This window comes from Suricata suricatta, chromosome X (assembly GCF_006229205.1).
Source record: "Suricata suricatta isolate VVHF042 chromosome X, meerkat_22Aug2017_6uvM2_HiC, whole genome shotgun sequence".
In the NCBI taxonomy this organism is placed as follows: Eukaryota; Metazoa; Chordata; class Mammalia; order Carnivora; family Herpestidae; genus Suricata; species Suricata suricatta.
In genome coordinates this window covers 56657155-56680887 of record NC_043717.1, presented here as the reverse complement: position 1 = coordinate 56680887, position 23733 = coordinate 56657155, and the positions used below count along the sequence as shown (strand labels likewise).

General features: G+C 41.4%; 1 protein-coding gene across 1 annotated transcript; it reads right to left on the bottom strand.

Moving 5' to 3' along the window:
• Positions 1–1614: 1614 nt before the first annotated feature.
• On the bottom strand, positions 1615–23531 carry PGK1 (phosphoglycerate kinase 1). Its single transcript, XM_029930336.1, has 11 exons — positions 23356–23531; positions 16996–17046; positions 13497–13652; positions 13216–13360; positions 9781–9884; positions 8561–8680; positions 4829–4943; positions 4400–4579; positions 2839–3016; positions 2459–2557; positions 1615–2098 (listed from the first exon to the last, which is right to left on the bottom strand). Exons 1-11 carry the CDS (start codon positions 23418–23420, stop codon positions 2058–2060), a joined length of 1254 nt encoding a protein of 417 aa, XP_029786196.1. The 5' UTR covers positions 23421–23531; the 3' UTR covers positions 1615–2057.
• Between the last annotated feature and the right edge of the window lie 202 nt (positions 23532–23733).

Here is a 23733-nt window from a genome sequence, read left to right as displayed (position 1 = left end):
TCCTCTCCTCCTCAGGAAGATAGAGTTCTATGTTTCATAAAAAAGAGAATAAACGAAGAAAAAGGGAGAAAAGGGATCCAGGAAAAGGGAGGCTCAACACAGGATGTAAAAGGAATCCCCAACAGGATTACCCTAAAGGGATTTTTTTCTGGAAAAAGAAATCCCAGAGCAACAGCTAAACAGCAAACCTAGAAGGCAGCCAGGGCAGCCTGGAGTGGAAGCAGAGGATTCCAGGAAGGATATCTCTAATAAAAATGAACAGAATTGTCTCACATGTTTGAATACTCTGGGTATGAATCAGCGATAGGTACATAGAAAAAAAGTAAATTTTCAAAACTTATTAACTCCAAAGAATATAAAAAGGTACATTATATAATCATAGCATATGCTATAGCTCAGCTGTGAATACTATTTATAATCACAATGTAGATGTAGAATACTGATGTAATCTAGGATTATAACAAAACTATAATGGGTGAATGAAGAAGGGGAAGTATATGTGGAACAGAGGCTATAAGCTAAATCTTCCCATGCATGACATTAATAATCATTCTTTTGTAAAAATCAAGAGCTTAATAGTGTCAAGTATGTTACAGAAACATGGAGGTAAACACCAGAAAAAAAGCTGAAAGTTGAAAGCAGCCGTCTCAGGGCATGGGAATCACAAATGGGAGGAATGGGCTGAAGCCTATTTTGTTGTCATAAGCCTTGACGTTTTAAAATTATGGTCATGTGTAACAAATAAAAATAAAATTTAAAATACAGCACTAGAGCATCTGGGTGGCTCAGTTAAGTGTCTGACTCCTGATTTCAGGCCATGATTTCACTGAGCTCAAACCCCATGTCAGGTTCTGTGCTGGGCACGAGGACTGCTTAAAATTCTCTTTATCCCTCTACCTTTGCCCCTCCCCTGCTCATTCATTCTCCTTAAAACACAAAAAATAAATAAAAAATAAAATAAACCACCTATCACATTATCTGCAATAAAGTAGGGATTCAATAAAATAAGTACACAATTATTGAGCACCTGGGTAGCTCACTCAATTAAGCATCTGACTCCGGCTCAGGTCATGATCTCACAGTTCATGAGTTTGAGATCCGTATCAGTCTCTCTGCTGTCAGCACAGAGCCTGCTTCAGTTCCTCTGTCCCCCTCTCACTCTTCCCTCCCCAACACTCACTCACTCACTCTCTCTGTCTCTCTCTCTCCCAGAAATAAATAAACATTTAGAAAACAATACACATCTGGGGTGCCTGGGTGGCTCCATCCATTAGGCATCCGACTTCCGCTTAGATCATGATCTCACAGTTCACAGGTTCGAGCCCCACATCAGGCTCTGTGCTGACAGCTCAGAGCCTGGAGCCTGTTTTGGATTCTGCGTCTCCCTCTTTCTCTGCGCCTCCTTCACTCATATTCTCTCTCTCTCTCTCTCTCTCTCTCTCAAAAATAAACATTAAAAAAATTTTAAGACTTTAAATAAAAGTATACATTTATCTAATCTCCCCTACCACCCCCACCACTGCTGCCCCATTTCTTGCATTCACAATGTAGCTGATTTGATCTCTTCCTCAAGATTCAGTTCTCAACCTAACAAAGTATGACAGGAAAAAATAATCCCAGTTTCAATGGATACATTTATTATTTATTGAGTAGATCACCAACTTTGTCTCCCTACCTACCTACAATTAGAATGTCATCTTATTTCCATGCTGAGCAGTGAACAATGACAAAGCTAATCAGAATAAGCTACTTCAAAAAGAAAAGCTAACACAGCTCATTTTCTTTTAACAGACAAAATATGAATATATGCAATCTAGAATGCACAATGGCTTATACTAAGAAATTCAAATGGGATCTTGCAGAACGTAGGCAAATCCAGGGTGCAGTAAAGGAGAGCTGAGATGCTGTGCAACTGTTTAAGGATTCCTGGTACTATATCTTTTGTCCGTTAGCTGAATCTTGACATAGGGGAAGATTTTAGCTAATGCCAAGTAGAGATGCAACAAGTGCTAAGTTGACTTAGGGGCTGAGCCCAGGAACCAAAAGGCAGGAAAGTACTAAACACTGCTGAGAGCATCCACCCCAGGAAGGATTTTACCTGTTTTTGAGAGAGCACACACACAGACAGCATTACTATAGGAACCACTAAGCCAGATATGCCTCCTACCTTCCCAACATGTCCCAATAACATGTCTGCTCTTCCTTAGGATAGATCCATGACCAAGCATTGGTTAACTTTTACATTTTGGATCCCAGGTCTACTAGAGTCTTCCTCTCTGCCCCTCCCCACCTAAAATGGATGCCAGGAGCCTTATTTCAAGTTCCTTCATTTGCACTGCCCAACTAATAATGAATGCTAACAATAGCACTACCTACTAGCTCCACTCCATTCTACCCACCTCTCACTGTATAACCCCCAACCTTCCCCCAAACGAGCCAAGAAACAGAAGAGTCTCACCTTCCAGGAGCTCTAAACTGGCACCACCCCCAGTGCTCACATGGCTGACTTTATCCTCTGTGTTCCATTTGGCACAGCAAGTGGCAGTGTCTCCACCACCTGTTGAATGAAAGCCAAGTTAAACGAAGTGAAAAGAAAAAAACTAAAAAGGAGTGGCACCAAACTGTAAGACAGTATGCTCTTAAGCCCAAAAGGTAGCTGATGAACCGCCAACTGCATCTCATTAATACGTTCCTCCATGAATTATACATACCCATTCAGCTCTCAAGATTCAACCAGCACCAAGAAACCCACTAAAAGTCAATAATTTCCCTTCTACTTCCTTCTGATCAGAATTCAGCCAGATCACACTGGCATTAACTTTGTAGAGGATCCTTTACCTATGATGGTGATACAGCCCCTGGAAGTGGCTTTCACCACCTCATCCATGAGGGCTTTGGTTCCTTGAGCAAAAGCTTCCCATTCAAATACACCCACAGGTCCATTCCACACAATCTGCTTAGCCCGAGCGACTGCCTCAGCGTACTTCTTGCTGCTCTCAGGACCACAATCCAAACCCTAGGGAGCAGAGATAAACAAGATGAGCTACCAAGAAAAGCTACTTAGAGGAGCAAATACCACCTCCACCAAGACCTGAACTCAAGGCTGAACACTAGAGTTTCTTGTAAAACCACAAGATACCCTTCAGTCTTTAAAATTATAAACCTGGAAAACCTCAGGTTATTTGATTTAAAAGAAATTCTTAAACACACTATTTATGACTGTGAAGAACTAATCAGTAGTTTTAAACCAGGGTCAATTCTGCCCATCCCCAGGGGTCACGTAGCAATGTCCGAAGACATTTGGTTGTCACAGTTTGGGAACAAGGGGGAGGTTCTACTGGCACCTAGCAGGTAGAAGTCAGAGATGCTGCTCAACATCCTGCAAGGTGCAAGACAGCTCCCCACGACAAAAACTACCTGAGATGCCAACAGTACCAAAACTGAGAAACAATGATCTAGATTCAATGGTTCTCAAACTTTGGCATGCATCAGAATCACCATGCTAGAATTTTGTTCTAGCAAAAATTGCTGGGCCCAATTCCCAGAGTTTCTGATTCAGTAAATTGGGGGGAGGGCCCTGAAACTTGCATTTTTTTTAACAAGTTCAAATATGTTGCTGATGTTGCTATTCTAGGAACCACACTTTGAGAAACACTGAAATAAATAATACCTATGTGCTTAACAAAAAGAAAATGAGTAAACAAACTAGTTTGTCAACATGATATGATTTTATACAACTATTAAAATGATAGTATGTGGAGGGACGCCTGGGTGGCTCAGTTGGTTGAACATCTGACCCTTGATTTTGGCTTAGCAGTCATAGTCCCAAGGTTGTAGAATAGGCTCCAAGTCCAGCTATGGACTGAGTGTGGAGCCCGCTTGAAATTCTCTTCTTCTCTCCCTCTGCCCCTCTCTGCTCACACACTCTCTCTCTAAAAAAATGATAATATGTGGAGAACACTACAATCCACTATTTAGTCTTTAATGTACATACATCTTTATCCCTCTTTATAATCTGTATATTTCTATGTCAATGTTTTCATATAAGATTTCTTATACAGGTTTCTGGGTACCAACATAATCCAGAACAGCCCAAATCATGACAGTACATAGCACCATCCCCAGCACATAGTCAAGTACTTGATAATAAACTTTAAATAAATGTAGAATAAAAGATGGTTTTGCCCCCACATTACTGATAAAGACAGAAGCAATCATACTATTGCTTTCCCCCCATGGATTCTCTCTGCTTCATTTGGAGCCCTCTGTGACAGATTTCATGTAGAGCTTCTTTTAAAATGTTTGCTGGTTGGTTGAAGGAGTGAGTGACTGTATGAATGAATGAGTGAAATCAAAATATTTTTGTTCACTCATATTACCAACCACTCAAGTGACTCACCATCCAGCCACCAGGTATGCCAGAGGCCACAGTGGCTTGCCCAGTCTTGGCATGCTCATCAAACTTCTCAGCAGTGACAAAATCAACAGGCAAGGTAATTTTCACACCATTCTTCTCAGCTTTGGACATCAGATCTTTGACGATCTTGGCTCCCTCTTCATCAAACAAAGAAGTGCCAATCTACACACAGGAGCCAAAATGAAGATCAGCCTCTACACTAAGAACATAATTACCTCACAAAGCACAGGAATAAGATATAATACAGCATAAAGAATTAATTCCAAGAAAAAAGAAAAACAACTTTTCAAAATAAATAAAAATTGGAGTTTTTTAGGGCTCATGTCAGAAGCTGCTTTTCTTTTTAAATTTACATAACCTGCTATTTCTCATGGAAAGCCATTTCACATCCACTTGGCATTGGTTTCCTACCTCCATGTTGCTGAGCACCTTAAGGAAGGTAAAAGCCATTCCACCACCAATAATCATTTCATTGACTTTGTCCAGCATATTATTGATCAGCTGGATCTTGTCTGCAACTTTAGCTCTAGAAGGGAAAGCAAGAACATCACCAAAAGAACAGATGGACTAAAGAAGTAATATTACATAGTACCTGAGTTTTTATATCAAGGCACAGGAACAAGACAATGTCCCCCAAGTGACAAAATTATTGGCTAACTACTCTAGAGAACAGTTCCTCAAAAAGTTAAAAATAGAACTACCCTACAACCCAGCAACAATTCCACTACTAGGTATTTACCCAAAGGATACAAAGTACTGATTTGAAGGGATAATGCACCCTGATGTTTACAACAGCATTATTAACAATAGCCAAATTAGGGAAAGAGCCCAAATGTCCATGGAGTGATGAATGGATAAAGAAGATGTGGTATATACATACAATGGAATATTACTCAGCCATCAGAAAGAATGAAATCCTGCGATTTGCAATGATGTGGACGGAACTAGAAAGTATCGTGCTAAGAAAAGTAAGTCAGAGAAAGACAAATACCAGGCGGTTTCACTCGTGTGGAATTTAAGAAACAAAACAGATGATCATGGGGGAAGCAAAAAAGAGAGGCAAACCAAAAAACAGACTCTTAAATATAGAGAAGAAACTGAGGGTTGCTGGAGGGGAGGTAGATGGGTAGAATGGGTTAAATGGGTGATGGGTATTAAGGAGGGCACTTGTGATGAGCTCTAGGTGTTCTATAGAAGTGCTGAATCACTAAATTCTACACTTGAAACTAATACTACATTGTATGTTAACTAACCAGAATTTAAATAAAAACTTGGAAGAAAAAAAGAGTATTGGCTAACTTTGCCCTATGTTTCTTCAACCCAAAAGGCCAATCTATTTCTAAGAAAACCTCTACACCAAAAAGGACTTAGAAGACCTACTATTGGGGCACCTGGGTGGCTCAGTCAGTTGAGCATCCAACAGTTGAGTTTGACTCAGGTCATGATCTCAGTCTTGGGATCAAGCTTCACATCAGGCTCTATGCTAGGCCTGGGCGTGAAGCCTCCTTGAGATTTTCTCTCCCTCTGCCCTCTGCCCCTCCCCCATTCACACTCAAGCTCAAAAAAAAAAAAAAAAAAGACAGACAGACAGAAAGAAAGAAAGAAAGAAGACCTACTACTGTCTAAAGATACCATTAGACCTAAACAGGCCTATTTTGCCTCCCCAAAAAAACCAGAGGTCAAGACAGGTAATTATACCTGAAGAAGACTAGTAACTGTGGGCTCCCTTAGCTCACTCAAAATTGTCCCAACCCTACAGCAGGGATCAGATCATAAAACAAACAACTATATACTGAGCAAAAACAGATATCCACACTCTTAGATCTGTGTTCAGTTGCTGGGACATGGCATTCATTATTCTATTGGACAACTTAACAGAACATATCTATCGAGTACCTCCTCTGTGCCAAAGAGTGCTCTAGCTCTTTGAGAAATATCATGGCAAAAACCAAAGACCCCTACACCTTCAGAGCTTCTATTCTAGTATAAGTAAATAAGACAATAAATACAGACATACCTTTCACCTCCCTGTGAGAGAAAAAAGACCTAAACATAAACATTCCTATATATCTAAATTCCACTTAAATAAACAAGAGATCCCCTTGGGCCTGTTTCCATCTTCATTCGATATACAAGATGATGCCTACCCTGTGAGAGGCCCTATGCTACGGTCTGTGAAATGGAGGTTCAAAACAACAGTGATGTGGGGTACTGAATGGCAAGAGACAGTTTATCTCACCTATAAAGATTGGTCACCACCAAGGGTTAAACATGGATTAACTACTATACACACACAGAACAGGAGCACAAGAGAAAGAAAATGAGCAAGAGGAAGAAAAGGAAAGAGACTCAATCTCTTTTGAAGAATGTGGCATATATATTCTACAGCTCAAATGCCCTACTTCTTTAACAAATCAATGGAATGAAAATAATAAGGAAAAGGGGACTATTACATAATAAAAGATGTCTAATAGCCAAACTCAAGGCATGGGCTTCATCTGGATCCTTATTCAACCAAACCAACTCTAAGAACACATTTCTGAGATGACAACTTCTGAACACAAACAATATTAGATGACAGTAAGAGAACTGTTAAATTGTATTAAGAGTAACCTGGTGGTTATTGAAAAAGAAATCTCCTGATCAGTTATGAGACACATACTGAACTATTACATGAAATTATATGTCTAAGATTTGCTTGAAAAGTCTGTACTCCTGACAAAAATGTCCGTAATAGTTGAAGCAAGGTATTAGGTACCTGGGAGTTGATTACACTGTTCTCTCAACTTTTGTACATGTTTGGTGCTTCCACAATAATTTTTTTTAAATAAAAGGCGAAATTTCCCCCAAAACTGTGAATGGTCTAAGACTAAACTGGAAGAAAGGTGGCAAAAAAGACCCTCCACGTCAAGTTTCCCCAAAACAGCTATTTCAAGGTCAGCCTAACACTTTAATCATAACCATTAGGTGGCACTCATTCCCATATTACAGGGCTACAGAAGGATGAAGAAAAGCAGCTCAAATCCTAATCTCCAGAGCAGCAGAGTCTGACCTTTAGAACTCAGTGCACAAGAGGGGCAATGCTTACAGGATACAAATGACAACCTGTAGCCACCTGAATTATTTTTAGGACCCTGAAACTAGGCTCATGAAGCCTAAAGAGCAACTGTGCTACCTGAAATTGACACTCATCTCCAGAGTCAGCTTTCATAGGAAAATGCTGAGTGTGTTCAATCCCATGGAAAAAAAAAAAAAACATGCTCACAGAAGGGTCAGTGGCATCCAGCCATAAAGAGGGTGCCACCTAGAGAGCCATGTCAAGTGACAGGAAGTTCATGTTATCCAAGCGGCACACTAGGTCCCTGTGCCCACTCTGTCACCGAAAATTTATCTTCCTAGCCTCTTAACTTTTGCAATTCTGAAATTTCTATTCTAACTAAGCCATTAGAATATTATCTATGGGGTACCTTTCCCCATAGGAGAAAAATATGAAAAGGTATATAATTTGGAGAAATGAGTTCCAAATGATAGATTAAAAACATATGAGGAGATTTTCATAGTTATTCTTGCCAGACTGTATGTACATGAAAGGCTCAAAGGCTTCAAAAAGAGTGAGATGAACACCTAAAGTAAATCTTTCCCATTCTTCCCTCCAAAACCACTTGCTATCTTTCTTGGCCTTGTTTTGTCCCAGGAGGCTGACCTGCATGGACCCCCATCAAGGGGCTATCTGGCTACTAGTTGGGTTGCAGCCAATTTTAAGTGAGAGGAGGCACATCAGAAGATTGAAGGGAGAGGAGAGTATTTATTTTCCTGGCTATCTCAAGGCCCCCTGACCAAGGCTACAGTTTCCATCAGAGGGCTTTCTCTAGACATCTACCCTTTCTGGGTTCTGCTAACCACGCCTTCCCTTTGTCCCTTCAGGCCTAGGGATGGTGATGGCTGTTTCTAGCCCAAGATTTTACTATACTGTCCTTTGGGGGTTTCTCTGACCCCTACCCACACCATGGTAGATAGCCCCTTTATTAAATTCTCCTCAGTTACTCACTTTGTTGTGCTTTCTGACAAAAAACCTCCCAAGTCATGGCCTACTACCAGGAAAATACACTATTTAAAGCATGATCTCAGAAGCGTTCTTCATACCCGCCCAGGATGGCCAGGAAGGGTCGCTCTGGGCTTTCCAAGGCCTTGGCAAAGTAGTTCAGCTCCTTCTTCATCAAAAAACCTCCAGCCTTCTGTGGCAGATTGACTCCTACCATGGAACTAGAAAAGAACAGAGACATTTAACCTTTGGTCAATCCCTTACCAATTCTCCCAATTCTAGAAGCCATCTCCTTATCACTGGAATACTTTCATTTCTGAAATACTTTCAGTTTTCATCCTTAAACTGCAACAAAAACACATAAGGTTTTTGACTAATAACGCAGGACCAAAGGGAGCAAATAAAAAGCAATGACCTTAAGTAGAATTTAAGATACCCAATTAATAATCTTCAAGTCAAGGGTTAAACCATAATAAGCAAATCAGCCAATTGGTGACAACAGGAGAAAATTCTTCGATTGCTTCCTAATGACAGCTTAAGACCCGGATCTTACGGGGCACCTGGGTGGCTCAGTTGGTTAAATATTCAACTTCAGCTCAGGTCATGATCTCAGTTCGTGGGTTCAAGCCCCACATTAGGCTCTGCGCTGACAGTTCAGAGCCTGGAGCCTGCTTCGGATTCTGTGTCTCCCTCTCTCTCTGCCTGTCCCCCACTTATGCTCACTCTCTCAAAAATAAATAAATAAATAACTTTAAAAGACTCTGATCTTACAATTTTAACAAAGGGAGGGCTCTACCTGAAATATCCTAAGAACAACCTCTTCCTAAAGTTTGATGAAAAGGTCCATAATTCTCAACATGTTCACTTTTATTTTCTCAATAAAATGAGGACCAAGTATATTCAACAAGAACCACAGTCTCGGGGCACCTGTGTAGCTCATTCAGTTGGGTGTCTGACTTTGGCTCAGGTCATGATCTCACAGTTCATGAGGTCAAGCCCCTCTTTGGGCTCTGTGCTGACAGCTCAGAACCTGGAGCCTACTTCAGATTCTGTGTCTCCATCTCTCTCTGCCCATCCCCTACTTGTGTTCTGTCTCTCTCTCTCCCTCTCAAAAATAAATAAACATTAAAAAGTTAAAAAAAAAAAGAACCACAGTCTAACTGGAAGTTCCAATTACAAGCAGAGGCTGTTGTAGATAATACGTCAATAATATATCATTCTGTATAACACAGAAATCTCCAAAAACAACCCAGAACTTGGGCTATTCGAGTAAAGAGAGGATTACTGTTCTCAGTTCAACATCAAACAAGACCCTTAGTACCTGTGGGCTCGGTGAGCAGTGCCAAAAGCATCATTGACGTAGACATCTCCTAGCTTGGAAAGTGAAGCTCGGAAGGCTTCTATTTTGGCTGGCTCAGCTTTAACCTGCAACAACAACACAAAAATGCAAAAACAAACACAGAAAATGTTGATTGCTCCAAAGACAACTATAAAAGCATTTCATACCAAGAGTCTTCTTGAACATCTCTCAAGACCCAGTCAGTGTTGGTGGGACAGCAATTTTTACAACTAGCAATAGGATGTATTTATTTTTCCAAATATTCCAGGTCTTTTGGTCACTTCTACATTCTGCTCTCATTCATCTTTCTTCAAACTCTAAACTTAAGATTTCTGAACCATGGCTTAACCTCTAGTCACACAAAGCTAACCACATCCCACTGACCTTTCCTCAACTCCTAGGACAAGATTTTGATTATTTTTCCTTACTTTAACTCATATCCTCATTTTAACATACTCTCCTTGTAAAAGTCAGGATTATATTTGACCCAGGCTTCTAGCTACCAAGGCCTTTTTGCAAAGGGAGAGGCCCTTACACATATACTTCATGAGGCTGGGACGGAGAAGGCAGGTGGAAACATGGCAACAGAAAAGGACCTGTAGAACCTTCCCTAGAACCTCTAGAACCTTCCCTAGAACCTTCCCTAGAAGTTAGGCATCTAAGAAAACAAGAAATATGCTTCTACCAAAAAGAGAAGCAAAATGTAGAAGTAAAACATGGCTTTGAAATGTCACCTTGGTGCCTTGGGTGGCTCAGTCGTTAAGCATCTGACTTCGGCTCAGGTCATGATCTCACAATGAGAGTTCAAGTCCCACTTCAGGTAAGTTCGAGCCTTGTATCAGCTGAACCCTGCCTTTTTTCTCTCTCTCTCTCCCTCTCTGTTTCCCTCCCTCTCTCCCTCTGCCCTTATGCACCTAGCTCACTTGCACCCTCTCTCTCAAAGAAGAAAACTGTCTCACTTTTAGAGAGACATTTTAAGAGAAAAGAGGATCTACAGATCCCCCCCCAAAAAGGGACATAAAGCAGGATGAAAGGATCGACGAAGAATCCCCAGAAAGAGACCGAGAAATACGCACAGGGGGACGTGGCACTGTAGAATAGACAGCACAGATGTTCATTTTAGTCACTGCCCAATCCCACCTTCCTATGTTTCAAGGTGAAGGAGGCTGCACAAAGAACAGGGGCTTTCTTCTAATGACCCAAAGAATCCAGGGGTCCTAATGCTAAAACTAAAAACTGTAGAACACACATAATCTTTCTAGAATGGAATATCACCTGCCTCTGGTGGCTAGAAGATTATTCATGTAGTAACGAAAACACTGCCCAAAGGGCAGAACACCTGGGTTCTAGGCCCAACTCTAACAATACTTCACTGGGAGAACCTTTGGCAAGTTGATCTCTGTTCCTGAAATCTCATCTATCAAAAAGACATGATAACCCCTCTAAGGAAAAAGCGGGCAAATTGAAGTTCTTCAAGAAAAAGGCACGTTAGAAATTAACAATCATCAGAACCCATTTCTCATTATTGATCTGCCAATAACTAGAAGAAAATGTTCCTAAAATACCAATGTGAGCACACTGGAAAAAGGAAAAATTTTATGTCCCTGCTTTGTGGTTGTTGTTTTTATCCATTTTGAACTTATTACTGGCTCTTGAAATTTCAAGCATCAAAGCCACTGGACACTTGACACTAACGTGTGTTTAAATGCAAAGTTAACTAACTAAAAATGCCATAGGCTCGCACAGTTAATCACTCCCTGAATAAAAGGTTTTGCCTCAATTTGCTACCATTTCTAAGTCCTAGAGTCTATGCAAGTGAGTCTCACTCTAAAAGGATACCAAATTTGAGGTCAGCACTTGACTCCTAATACTGTACCAAGACCATGCCAAAGGCAGGATAAGGCTTGAGGTGCTAAGAAAAGAAACTGCTTGAAAGCAGGTACTCCAATGACCTTAAGAAACACCAGAGGGGCACCTGGGTAGCTCAGTCAGTTCAGCGTCCGACTTTGGCTCAAGTCATGATTTCACAATTCGTGGGTTCAAGCCCTGCATCAGGTTCTGTGCAGACAACTCAGAGCCTGGAGCCTGCTTAGGATTCTGTGTCTCCTTCTCTCTCTGCCCCTCCCCTGCTAGTGCTCTTTCTCAAAATAAATAAATAAATAAAATGTTAAAAAATAAGTAAATAAAAAGAAACACCAGAAGTACAATAGGAGATTGAGAAACTAGCCTCAGAGAATCTTGTTCCCCAAGACATTAAATACCTTAAGAGTGGAAAGTTCTAAAGGGTGATGACTTCGGTTTCTCTTCTACCAACAGGCAAATTCTAAACCATTCTCAAAGAGCCAGCTTTATCATTTAATATTTGAATTCTGGTTGTCAGGTCACAGTAATCTATTTTGTGGATTATCTACAGTCGCTGTTTATTTTTGGTTTTGGTGGTTTTTTCCTATGGTTGCTTCTGCACAACACCAGAGTTGAATAGCTCCAACAGGACCATATACAGTGGTGAATGTATGGCTCACAAAGCCTAAAATATTTATTGTCTGGCCCTTGATAGAAAAATTTTGATTTAGTACCACTGCCTCTAACTTTAGTAAAAATGAGTGCCTTTCTGAGACTTAAATTTCTTCATGAAATGATGGTAATACCTGTACTTCCTTATCTTAAAGAGAATTTAAAATTTTAAAAATGCCTTAAATCTAAGGCACGATCATCATGAACATCATTTACCCAACTATAACCAATTTTCCCAAATAGTCCCTTTCCACTTGACTTAAGAAAGCACTTTTTCTACTCACATACTTCTTTTATAAGAAAATCCCAATTATATCACATTTAATTTATGGTTTTATGAGTACTAAGCTCAACCATTAAATTAATTCCTCTTCTAAATAAGAATATTCATTGTCCTTCCATAATACATTAGGGCCTATTGCTTAAAAAAACCATCCCAGGCTTAAAAGAATCTAAAACTGGCTCTGCTGAAAGAACACCTACCTGATACAGCATGGACACCCACCCCCTCAACTGCCTATGAATGTCTGCTCTCAGCACTCGGGAATCATAGCCCAAGGAGGATCATCACATAATATCAGAAAAAAATCTCTTATGTTATCATAGGCCAAGTGGGTACCAAAGGAACAATTGCAAAAGCATATCCACTGAATACTCTTATACCCAAGTGTAGCCAATACTCTATTCCTTGACCTAGGTGGTGGTTACACAGGTGTGTGGACTCTGGTAATTCACCCAGCTATGCATTTATATATATACATATATATACATATACAGGAGTGTTGTCTATTTCAATAAAAAAGTGTCTAAGGAAAAAGTAAACATGAACTACCTCTACTGTTCACAGTCTTCTACAGACTCAGTCCTCCTCACCCCCAGTAATGTCAAAGTCCCAGATCCTACCTTATTCCCAGAAGCATCTTTTCCCTTCCCCTCTTCCTCCACATGAAAGCGAAGGTTCTCCAGCAAGATGACAGACCCAGCAGCTGGGTCAACACAAGCTTTCTCCACTTCTGGCCCCACACAGTCCTTTAAGAATAAAACATCCCTGAAAAAAAAAAAAGAATAAAACATCCCTGGAGAGAGCACAAGATGGAGACACGTGAGCACTCTGAAAGAACCAGTAACAACATGCTTCACACATCTCCTGTCAGAGTCCACCAGCTCCAGACCCTGGCACTTACTTGCCCAGCAGAGATTTGAGTTCTACAGCAACTGGCTCCAAAGAGTACTTGTCAGGCATGGGGACACCATCAGGCCGGCCCAGATGGCTCATAAGAACAACTGACTTAGCTCCATTGTCCAAGCAGAATTTGATGCTTGGGATGGCAGCCTTGATTCTGTAACCAAAAAGAGACAGGAGGTAGAGCAAGGTTACTCCTAGGAATTAGTGGGAGCTATTTTATTTATGGTCTCATAAAATATAAAACCCCTTTTCCTCTCTTAAATTCCTTCAAATCTGCTGGCAACTCAGTGATGGTCCTCGCATTCAGGAAAAGAAATCAATTATGATGCCAACTCTCTACCTAGGATTGTTCAATCTGATCATGTTTTGCCCCTTAGGCAGAAGAGTTAACACAGCAGGCCTGAGGCTGCTATCTATAGAAAGACTTGCTTGCAAGGTTGGCCCTTGGCCAGTGTCTGGGAACCTGGCTTTCAAAGTGGTCCCTTGGTGCTCTGATATGGGCTGTCCACTGCTCCGAGAGTATACAAACTACCTGATTTATGCCGAGCACCTGCTTTCCTCTAAGTGTCTGGAATATTGTTGGTTGCTAGGCAGAGGGCACCCATATGACCAGCTCCCGAATAAATCTTGGAGGCCCAGTCTCTAATGGGCTTTTCTGGGCAGAAACAACTCATACAACTACTGCACTTTCTACTGCTAGAGGGAAAGAGTACTCAAAGCCCATGCATGGATTTGTCCAGATTTTATCTGTCCTTTCCCCTTGCTGATCTTGTCATGCATTCTTTCACTATAATAATAAACCTTATCAGTGAGAACTATATGCGAAGTCCTGTGAGTCCTTTTAGTGAATCACCAAATATGCGGGTGGTCTTAGGGACCCCCAAAACATCCCTCTTATGTGACTTAGGAAGAAATCCAAACTTCCCAAATCTTGGGGCACCTGGCTGGCTCAGTCAGTTAAGTGTCCGACTTCACCTCAGGTCATGATCTTGCAGTTCGCGAGTTCAAGCCTCACATCAGGCTCTGTGCTGACAGCTCGGAGCCAAAATCCTGCTTTGGAGTCTGTGCTGTGTCTCCCCCTCTCTCTCTGCTCCTTACCTGCTCACACTTTGTCTCCCCCAAAAATAAATAAACATTTTTTAAATTAAAAAAAACCAAAAACCATAAAATTCCCAAATCTTAGCACTATTAAAGGAAATTTGAGGAAAAATTTAAAATCTGTAGTAACATTTTTGCATCCATTATAGATCCTAAGGCACTTTTTTGTAGGAAAAAAATAATTATGTAGAACATAGTTTAAATAATGTATCACATTATCTACATTATAGTTTAACCAAAATGTTATTAAACTTCCTTTAAACATGTTGAGTTTTTGTTAAAGATTTGATACTAGCTTTCCATTTTTTCTAGTTTCTCCAAAATTAAAATTGATAATGAAGAAAATCATTCATTTATTCAACAAATATTTATTGAATTCTTATGTCAGATACCTTTCCAGATTCTGAAAATACAACAATGAATAAAACAGTCTCTGCTCTCATTGAAGTGAAATTCTAATGGAAAGACAATATATGTATGTATGTATGTATGTATGTATATATATATAAATATGCGTGTGTGTGTGTGTGCATGTGTGTATCAGGTGGTAATAAGCGCTGTGTAAAAACTAAAGGTAGAGAGACAATGACTGGGGAATAGTGGTGGAGGGGGTTTTAGATAAGGAGGCCAGGGCAAGTCTCATAAGGTGACACTGCAGCAGAGAATGGAATAATAAAAAACCAATTTATGTTTCTAAAATATCTTATGCTATTTGACATATATAAAAACTCACTAATACCAAATAAAGAAGAAATCTTCATTAGGTACATAGTTTGACCAAAAAAAAAAAAAAACAAATTAACATTCAGGGCTATCACTTATTGGCAAGTTCTATTCTTTCTAATGTTTCAGTTTGTGAACTCCACAGATTTTCTGAAAATGAAAAAAAATGTACTCAGACATGTTTATCTGCCTTTTAGTCATAAAATACCTTGATAGGCCTGTTTCCTATCTTTTCTGTGTGCTGAAGAAAATGAAAATCAAGAAAGGTCAGAGCTGCCTTGTATAAAACAAAGACCTTCCACTATGGCGCAGCAGGGATATACCTGGTAGAATGCCAGACTCTACTCTGGGGCCAATATCTGAAAGTGTTTTGGATCTAGACCTGTACTGTCCAATAGGTACCCTTTAGCCACATGTGCCTCTTAAATACTAGAGATGCGACTAGTCCAGACTGAAAAATGTTGTTAAAATACATGTTGGGGGGGGGGGGGCGCCTGAGTGGCTCAGTCAGTTGAACGTCTGACTTCAGCTGACGTCATGATCTCACGGTTGGTGGGTTCAAGCCCTGCATCGGGCTCTGTGCTGAATGCTTGCTCAGAGCCTGGAGCCTGCTTCAGATTCTGTGTCTCCTCTCTCTGACCCTCCCTGCTCATGCTCTATCTCATTCTATCTCTCACAAAATAAATAAATATATAAAAAAATGTTTAAAAAAATACATGTCCAAAAAGACTCAATGTCCCTCTAATTTTTTATTGATTACATATTAAAATTATTATTTTGGACTTACTGGATTAAATAAAATATATTATGTAAAATTAAGTTCACCTGTTTCTTTTTACCTTTTTAATGGGGCAACTGGAAAACTTTAAATTATATCTGGTTCATATTATATTTCTATTAGACAACACTGCTCTAGATCATTGGAAAAATACCTTTTCAGCTCAAACCCTTCATTTAAAATTAAAAATTAATTACAAAAGGGGGAGCGCCTGGGTGGCTCAGTCGGTTAACTCTTGATTTCTGCTCAGGTCATGATCTCACAGTTCATGGGACGGAGCCTAGCATCAAGCTCTGTGCTGTTAGCATGCAGCCTGCTTGGGATTCTCTCTCTCCTCTCTCTGCCCCTCCCACACTCATAAGGTCTCGCTCTCCCTCAAAATTAATAAAAACATTAAGATCAATACTACCATGTAAAACTTCTGTTCCTGATGTTGGAACCAAGATATTTAGAACAGCCTAAAATGACTGAAAATATTCTGAAAATACTTCTCAAGTCCTTTTTTTTTACATCAAAATGCTCAAAAACTGATTGTATCTCGGCCATCTGGAAAAATACATGCAAACTTAAAAATTACTAGTATTAAACAATCCTCTTGCACAGTTCTTCATTTTGCAAGTAACCTTCAACTTGGATTATTTTTTTTTTAATGCATAACCCCATATCCCTCAATTTTTCAATAAATGGAGAGATGATAAAAAAAATCACTTTCTTAAGATGACTTTTCCCAATTTTTATATCCTCATAAGAAAGCAGACCAGTTATGGGTTTGTGGAAAGCCACGATTATATGGCTTAAGTTACCACAGTTCTACAATAAGAAAGGAAAACCATTTCATCCTATTTACCCATGGACACACACATCTTAAACCAAGCTCGAGGTTTAGCAGAGACCTTACCTCTGGTTGTTGGTTATCTGGTTGTTCTTCATAGGAACATTGAAGTCCACTCTAAAAAAAAAAAAAAAAAGAAAATTTCAGGTTTAGAGCCATGATCGATTTGCTGTTCTCTCAAATATTAGGAAAGGCACTTTTAGTGAGCCAGGTAAATACGGTGGGAGTTCATAATCCACGTTAAAAATAATCAGTGCTCAGGGTGCCTGGGTGGCTCAGTCGGTAACCGACTTGGGCTCAGGTCATGATCTCACGGTTAGTGGGTTCAAGCCTCACGCTGGGCTCTGTGCTGGTAGCTCAGAGCCTCGAGCCTGCTTCAGAATCTGTGTGTCCCTCTCTCTCTCTGCCTCTTCCCTGCTCATGCTCTCTGTCTCTCAAAATTAAATAAACATTTAAAAAATTTTTAAAAATCAGTGCTATTAGAAGTCAAGATAGTAGCCATGGGGAGGAAGGTGGCAGTAGTGCCTGCGATAGGACACCAGAGGGTGCTTCTGGGATTACGGTGTATTTCTTGACCGGGGTGATTAAACAAATGTGTTCCTTTTGTGATAAGCCTTTGAGCTTATGATTTGTGTCCTTTTAGGTACGTATCTCATACTATAAAAGAGGAATTTTTTTTTAAATCTTTTAATGTTTGGGTTTTTTTAATTTTTTTTAATGTTTTATTTATTTTTTATACAGACAGAGACAGAGCATGAGAGGGGGAGGGGCAGAGAGAGAAGGAGACACAGAACCGGAAGCAGGCTCCAGGCTCTGAGCTAGCTGTCAGCACAGAGCCTGATGCGGGGCTTGAACCCACCAGCGTGAGATCTGACCTGAGCCGAAGTCGGAGGCTTAACCGACTGAGCCACCCAGGCCCCCCTCTTTTAATGTTTTTTATTTATTTTTGAGAGAGACAGACAGACAGACAGTGTGAGCAGGGGAGGGTCAGAGAGAGAGGGAGACACAGAATCCGAAGAAAGGCTCTAGGCTCTGAGCTAGCTGTCAGCACAGAGTCTGACACGGAGCTCGAACCCACGAACGTGAGATCATGACCTGAGCTGAAGTCGGACGCTTAACTGACTGAGCCACCCAGGTGCCCCAAAAGAGGAATTTTTAAAAATAAAAATCAAACCCAATTGAAATCATAGGAAGTAGCCCTGAAGACCTGGTAAACTAAAACCAGTTTCATCTAAAAAAATTTTTATGTGGACCTAGCATGATAGGAGCTAATAATGCATGGCAGCTGGATGGGGTAAGGAGTAATTAAGGAGTACATTTTGATTCTGATTCCTTTGATATTATTTCTGGGTTCTAATGAAGCTAACTAACATCACTCAAAGGAAAAAAAATAACTGGAAAAATAAAACATCAATTGAATATCATTGTTTTTGGAGAAAGCATGAGGCCTGTGACCAGAAAAAAACCCAGTGTCGAATTCTGAGTTCTCAGGATTCTTCAAGCAAAACACACAATAAAAATAAGATAGCTTCTTTCTAAAAAACCTTATAGGAGAGGGTGGAACATGTATGTGACCCCGCCTACCTGACAAACAGGCAACTGCAAGAGAAGTGATGAAGATGGCACAAGCCAATAATTTCTCTTTCTCACCAAACAAATTACTGCTTTACCATTCATTTTTTAAGAACCAACGATCCCTCCTCTCTTCTTCTGAACTCCTTGGAACATGAGCCTAATTCAATCTGACTGAAAACAACTATGTGGGATAGCCGGTTGTAAGGTCTAAGTGTTGCCTGCAAAATCCTCTTCAAATATCTGTCTTTCTCATCTGTAGAATAGAGATAATAGTATCTACCTCATAGTTATTGTGAGAATTAAATGAGTTAGTGATTTGTAAAGGGCTTAGAAGAGTACCCGGTACATGGTAAGTGCCATACAAATGTCAGCTACTATTATGTACGTTAACGCTTCTCCAACCATTACAAAAACAGCTAGCAGGCCGCACACTGCAAGGAAGGCATGACCTAGTGGAAAAGACTGCTGCCACGCTTGAGGCCTGGCAGACAATTACAAAACCCTAGACCTATTAGGAAGACCACCAAATTCCTATATCCCCTAGGACAGTACTCCACTCTACCTCACTGAAGAGCAGCCTTTGCAAAGGTGGGCTGAAGGAATAATTCTATGTTCAAACATTTTATTTAAAAAAATGTTCAAAAATAAAAGCAGTATGCCTCTGCTCAGAAATACACTCTACTCAGTTTCAGGCTACCTGATTGTGGTTCCAAGCATCTTCTCTAAATATCCTGAACAAGGCCCCTGCCAGCCTTAAAGTACATTCCAAAGAGGACAGAGTATTGCATTACCCGTGTCCTTTCCCTTCTTGCAGCCTCCCAGAAAGGCCCACGGTCAAAAGTGCTCATGGCAATAGGCCGAGCCCTAAGACAACTTTTGAGGGGCTCACTATTCCGTCCCTTACAAGGAGGAAATTCTTTCGGCAGAAAAACTCAAGACTCTCTGTCATCTATCCAAGCTGCCGTGGCATAGCTTACTGATGAGAACTGGACTTCTCCCTTCTCCTTGCCTTTAGGTTCTCTCTCTTCATCATCTCCCAGACTCTCAACAAGAGCTAAAAAGCTTCTTTCTGAGGACTCTACCACAGAAACTACTCTTGCCTACACATTCCACTTCTGTTCTATGTAAAATCAGCACCCCTTCCATTTCCAGTCACCTGAAAACACTCCTGAACTTAGCCTCAGGCCTGAACTCAGATATCACTATGCACCTATCAGAATGGCTGAAATAAAAAAACAGTAACACCAAATAAATGCTGGTGAGGATGCAGAAAAACTAATCACTCACGTACATACTGCTGATGGGAATGTAGAATAGTGTGCCTGCTTTGGAAACCATCCTGGTAATTCCTCAAAAGGTTAAGCATATGACCCAGTGATTCCACTCCTAGGTGTTTACCCAAAAAAAAAAAAAAAAAGACAGCCTATGTCCACATCAAGACTTGTGCATAAATCTTCAGTGTTCGTGGCAGCTTTATTTGTAATAGCCCCAAACTGAAAACAAGCCAGATGTCCTTTAATGGGTGAATAGCTAAACAAACTGTGCAACATCCATACCATAAAATACTGCTCAGCAAATATAAAAAATGAACTACTAATACACACAACTTAGGTAAATCTTGAGGGTATTGAGTGAAAACAAAAAGCCAATATTAAAAGGTCATATACTGTGTGGTTCACTTATGTAACATTTTTGAAATGACAAAATTTTAGGGACAGGGAACAGATCAGTAGTTACCAAGGGTTGGAATGGAAGGAGTGGCGGGGGTGGGCTCGTGGCTCTCAAGGGGTAGAATGAGGGAGGCTTTGGTGGTGACCAAACAAAACAGTTTTGCACCTTGACTGTAGTGGGAGTTACACAAATCTACATGTGTGATAACACAGCACAGAACTTTATTCCAATGTCACCCTCCTACTTGTGATATTGTGCCAGAATTTTGTAAGATGTATCCACTGGGGGAAACTGGGTGAACAAAGACTTCTCTGTACTATTTTTGCAACCTCCTGTGAATCTGTGAGTATTTAAAAATAAAATGTTAAAATATTTATTTAGATTCAGAATATCAAGTCTCTGGCACCTGAAATTTCAGGGCTCCAGGCCCATTAAAACCTCTCAAGAGTACCATGCCCACTCTTGCTTCACTGGAAATATCCCCTTACTGGAAAACTGGGGTATTATAAGGATCTTAAAGACTTTTTCTCTGCTCAGTTTTTCCTCTCCATTTCTTTTTCCACTACATCAAAGCTGTTGCTTAACAAGTTATAACAAGTGTGAGAAACTGAAGTTTAAAACAAAACAGGGTGTGGAGAAGCAGGTAAAAGGGAAGTGCTTCACAAGACAGCAAAGGAGTAAGACTGGCAATCTTTGATGGGAAGAAAGGAAATGACATTGCAAAAATAAGCAGGAAGTTTACTCAAAAGGCTGTAGAGTCGACGGGAATCCTTTCAAAAACGGAGGTGGAACCTGGTAATTACTAGTCAGAGGTTTCTGGCTCTCTGAAGTTCCTTCAACAAATCAGTCAGTATCCCTGGGCAATTCGAAGCAGGAGCCAGAAGACTCAGCAAACATCAGTTTTCTTTTGCAGGACAAAGAGAGGAGGTCAGTGAAGCCACGACTCAGGAGGCCCCATTTCTGAATCACTGCCAGCAACCACCACACAAAGGCATTGAATCAAAAAAGAAGTTTGAGCTGACAAGGCATAGCTGGCCTAGGCTCTTCCAAAAAGTAGTCCTACCAAATGTGACACTGTTCACAAGAGATACATTAATAATCAGGGAACAAAGTCACTTCCTGTCCTCAGGCCAAATGAATAGAATTCATCCAGCATATGGGGCGGGGGGGGGGGGGGGTAGGGGAATATGGATTTCAACCTTCAGCAGACAGTCTCTTTGAACCTGTCCTTTTTTACAATGTTGAGTATTTAGAGGATCTGGTTGGCAGTCAAAGAGACCCAAATTCTAGTCCTAGCTCTGCCACTAATTTGGTAGTTCAGTGACCCTAGACAGGTAATTTTCCATCAGCAAAACAGGACTAGCCAATCATTTCAGGGTTAATCTGTGTTGAATGAAACTTTGAGCCCTTGGACAGCAAGTTGGGTCCAGAGGCAGACAAGATAAGCACCTCCTAAAGACCCACTCTCTGCCAGCCCAGTTAATTCCTCAAACAAGTTTCCCTGAGAGAAAATAAAACCCAAGACTGGAATTGCAGGAAGGTGACTAGTGAGTGTGACGCCCCAACCCCTGTCTTCCAGCTGGTTTATGTATCTCAAGAAAGGTCAGCTTGAGCCCAGTAAAGATGGGAGGCAATAATTAAAACCTAAGATCCGGTTGCATGCCAATGTCCATCTGGCCGATTTTTATAGAATCTATCCCCTTTCCTTAAGATCATCAGAGGGGTAGAAAGGGCCCGTTTTTAATACCAGGATGGCTTATGATTCCTACTCAGTCCAGAATGCAAATGCCTAGATCATTTGGGGAAATGTGGACGCCAGGTGTTTCTCATGGCCCTAAAATAATTATATTTTTCTATTCCACGACAAAGCAGAGAAGGTAACTTGCAAACTAAAAGTGGCCATCATGAAATTAGAGAAAAAGGGAGAGCTGCGTCAAGTTTTACAGTGCCCACAGAGTTCTGAATTTCATAGTGCCCCCCTATATTTAAGCCTAGGGTTAAGGGAGATTCCCTACTGCCTTATGTGTCTGTTAATATCCAAAAGATGCCCTCACTTGAACCATCCCGAATTGGGAAAGGGGCTGGATCACACCATTCACATGCCTGCCCATCAATCAACCATTTCCCAAAAAGGACAAGACTGTACAACGCTATCAATGCAAGCCCTGTGGCCCCCAAAACACACCACCCTTGGATCCTATGAAGGAATATCAACAATAAAGTCCAGCAGTTAGATACCTAAGTGTCCTCCTGCACTTTGCTCTTGGCATGCAAATATAGTGCACGTTACAAAAAGGATAAATGCAAAAGTTCCATGCCCCAAACTACTAATTTGGGCATACAAGGGAGAAACCATATTTGGAAGTGATCAGGGATCCACATGTGCAGGGTACAAGACCCCGAAGTGCCTGGGTAGTCATCCTCACTTCTAATATCCTGTCCCTCTAGCCCCCTGTGAGGTAAGGTTGGAAAAAAAGAGTGAGCAACCACACCCTACTCTTCCATCACCAAGCCATGTGTCACAATTCTGATGTAAACCCCATGTCTGTAGTTCAACGGTGTCGGTGTTGTGTATAGAGGCCTGTTACATAAGCTCTGTAGGGCCTCCTTCTGTGCACACCATCCCACCCTCCCATCCCCAATGCTTCTGGGGGTTCACTCTTGAATATCTAAATCAACAGCATCTTCACAGAAATTTTTCCTTTTGTGCAGGGACCTTTGGATTGTGGGCCTTTTCTCGTTTATCTGGGATGGTCTAGGTCGGTGGGGGAAGGGAAACTAACCAAATAACCTTTCAAGGTCCCCTTCTTGGGGGCCTAGGGATTTGCAGGCTAAGCATTAGGCCCCACCTCGCCGTCTAGGGAGTGGAGGCGACGGAACTTCATCTCAGGAATAGAAAAGAGGGCAAAATGGATCCCGGAATTGAGCCCTTCCGCGGCGAATCCACCTTCAAAGGGCAAAACCGGCTCCCTTTCTGGGCTGGGACAAAAGATTACAAATCGTAAAACTGGGGCAAAGCCTCATCCACGATGGTGGACAGCCTCACTCAGCAGGGCTAGAACCCTACCGTGCCGAGCCAAGGACTAAAGCAACTTTGGGCAGGCAAGGAAGCAAGTTGGCTGCGGCCAGAGAGGCTGCGGCAGAGTCCTTGAGGGAGCACCAGCACATGTGCAGAATTACCTCATGATGACCCGCTTCCCCTTCACGTTCAGCTTGTCCAGAGTCAGCTTGTTAGAAAGCGACATCTTGGCAATTCAATGTCAGCAAGGCTGAAGGCTTAAACAGCGGAGAAGAAAGCAGTCAACTTGCACTCGAGCCGCGTGCGGAATGCAGAGAGCGGCTGGGCCACCCCGCCCCGCCTACCAGCCCTCCCCTTCCCCTCCCGCGCGCCCCGCAGAGCCGCCACTATTGGCCGCGGCCCGAAGGCGCCGACGCCCTGCCATTGCTTTGTGGCGCCGTCCGTCTGCGAGGACACTGGTGGGACGTGCGGCTTTCATTTGTCACGTCCAGCACGCTGCAAGCCGCTGGAGACCTTTGTGATTTGAGGGCGGGAGCAGG

Coding starts and splice junctions, on each gene's coding strand:
- PGK1 (XM_029930336.1), bottom strand. CDS start 23,420: ATGTCGCTTTCTAACAAGCTGACTCTGGACAAGCTGAACGTGAAGGGG. Junction 9,885..13,215: donor AAGATGCTTCTGGGAATAAG/GTAGGATCTGGG, acceptor TTGTTGTTGCAG/GTTAAAGCTGAGCCAGCCAA. Junction 8,681..9,780: donor ACTGCTCACCGAGCCCACAG/GTACTAAGGGTC, acceptor GTTCTTTTCTAG/TTCCATGGTAGGAGTCAATC.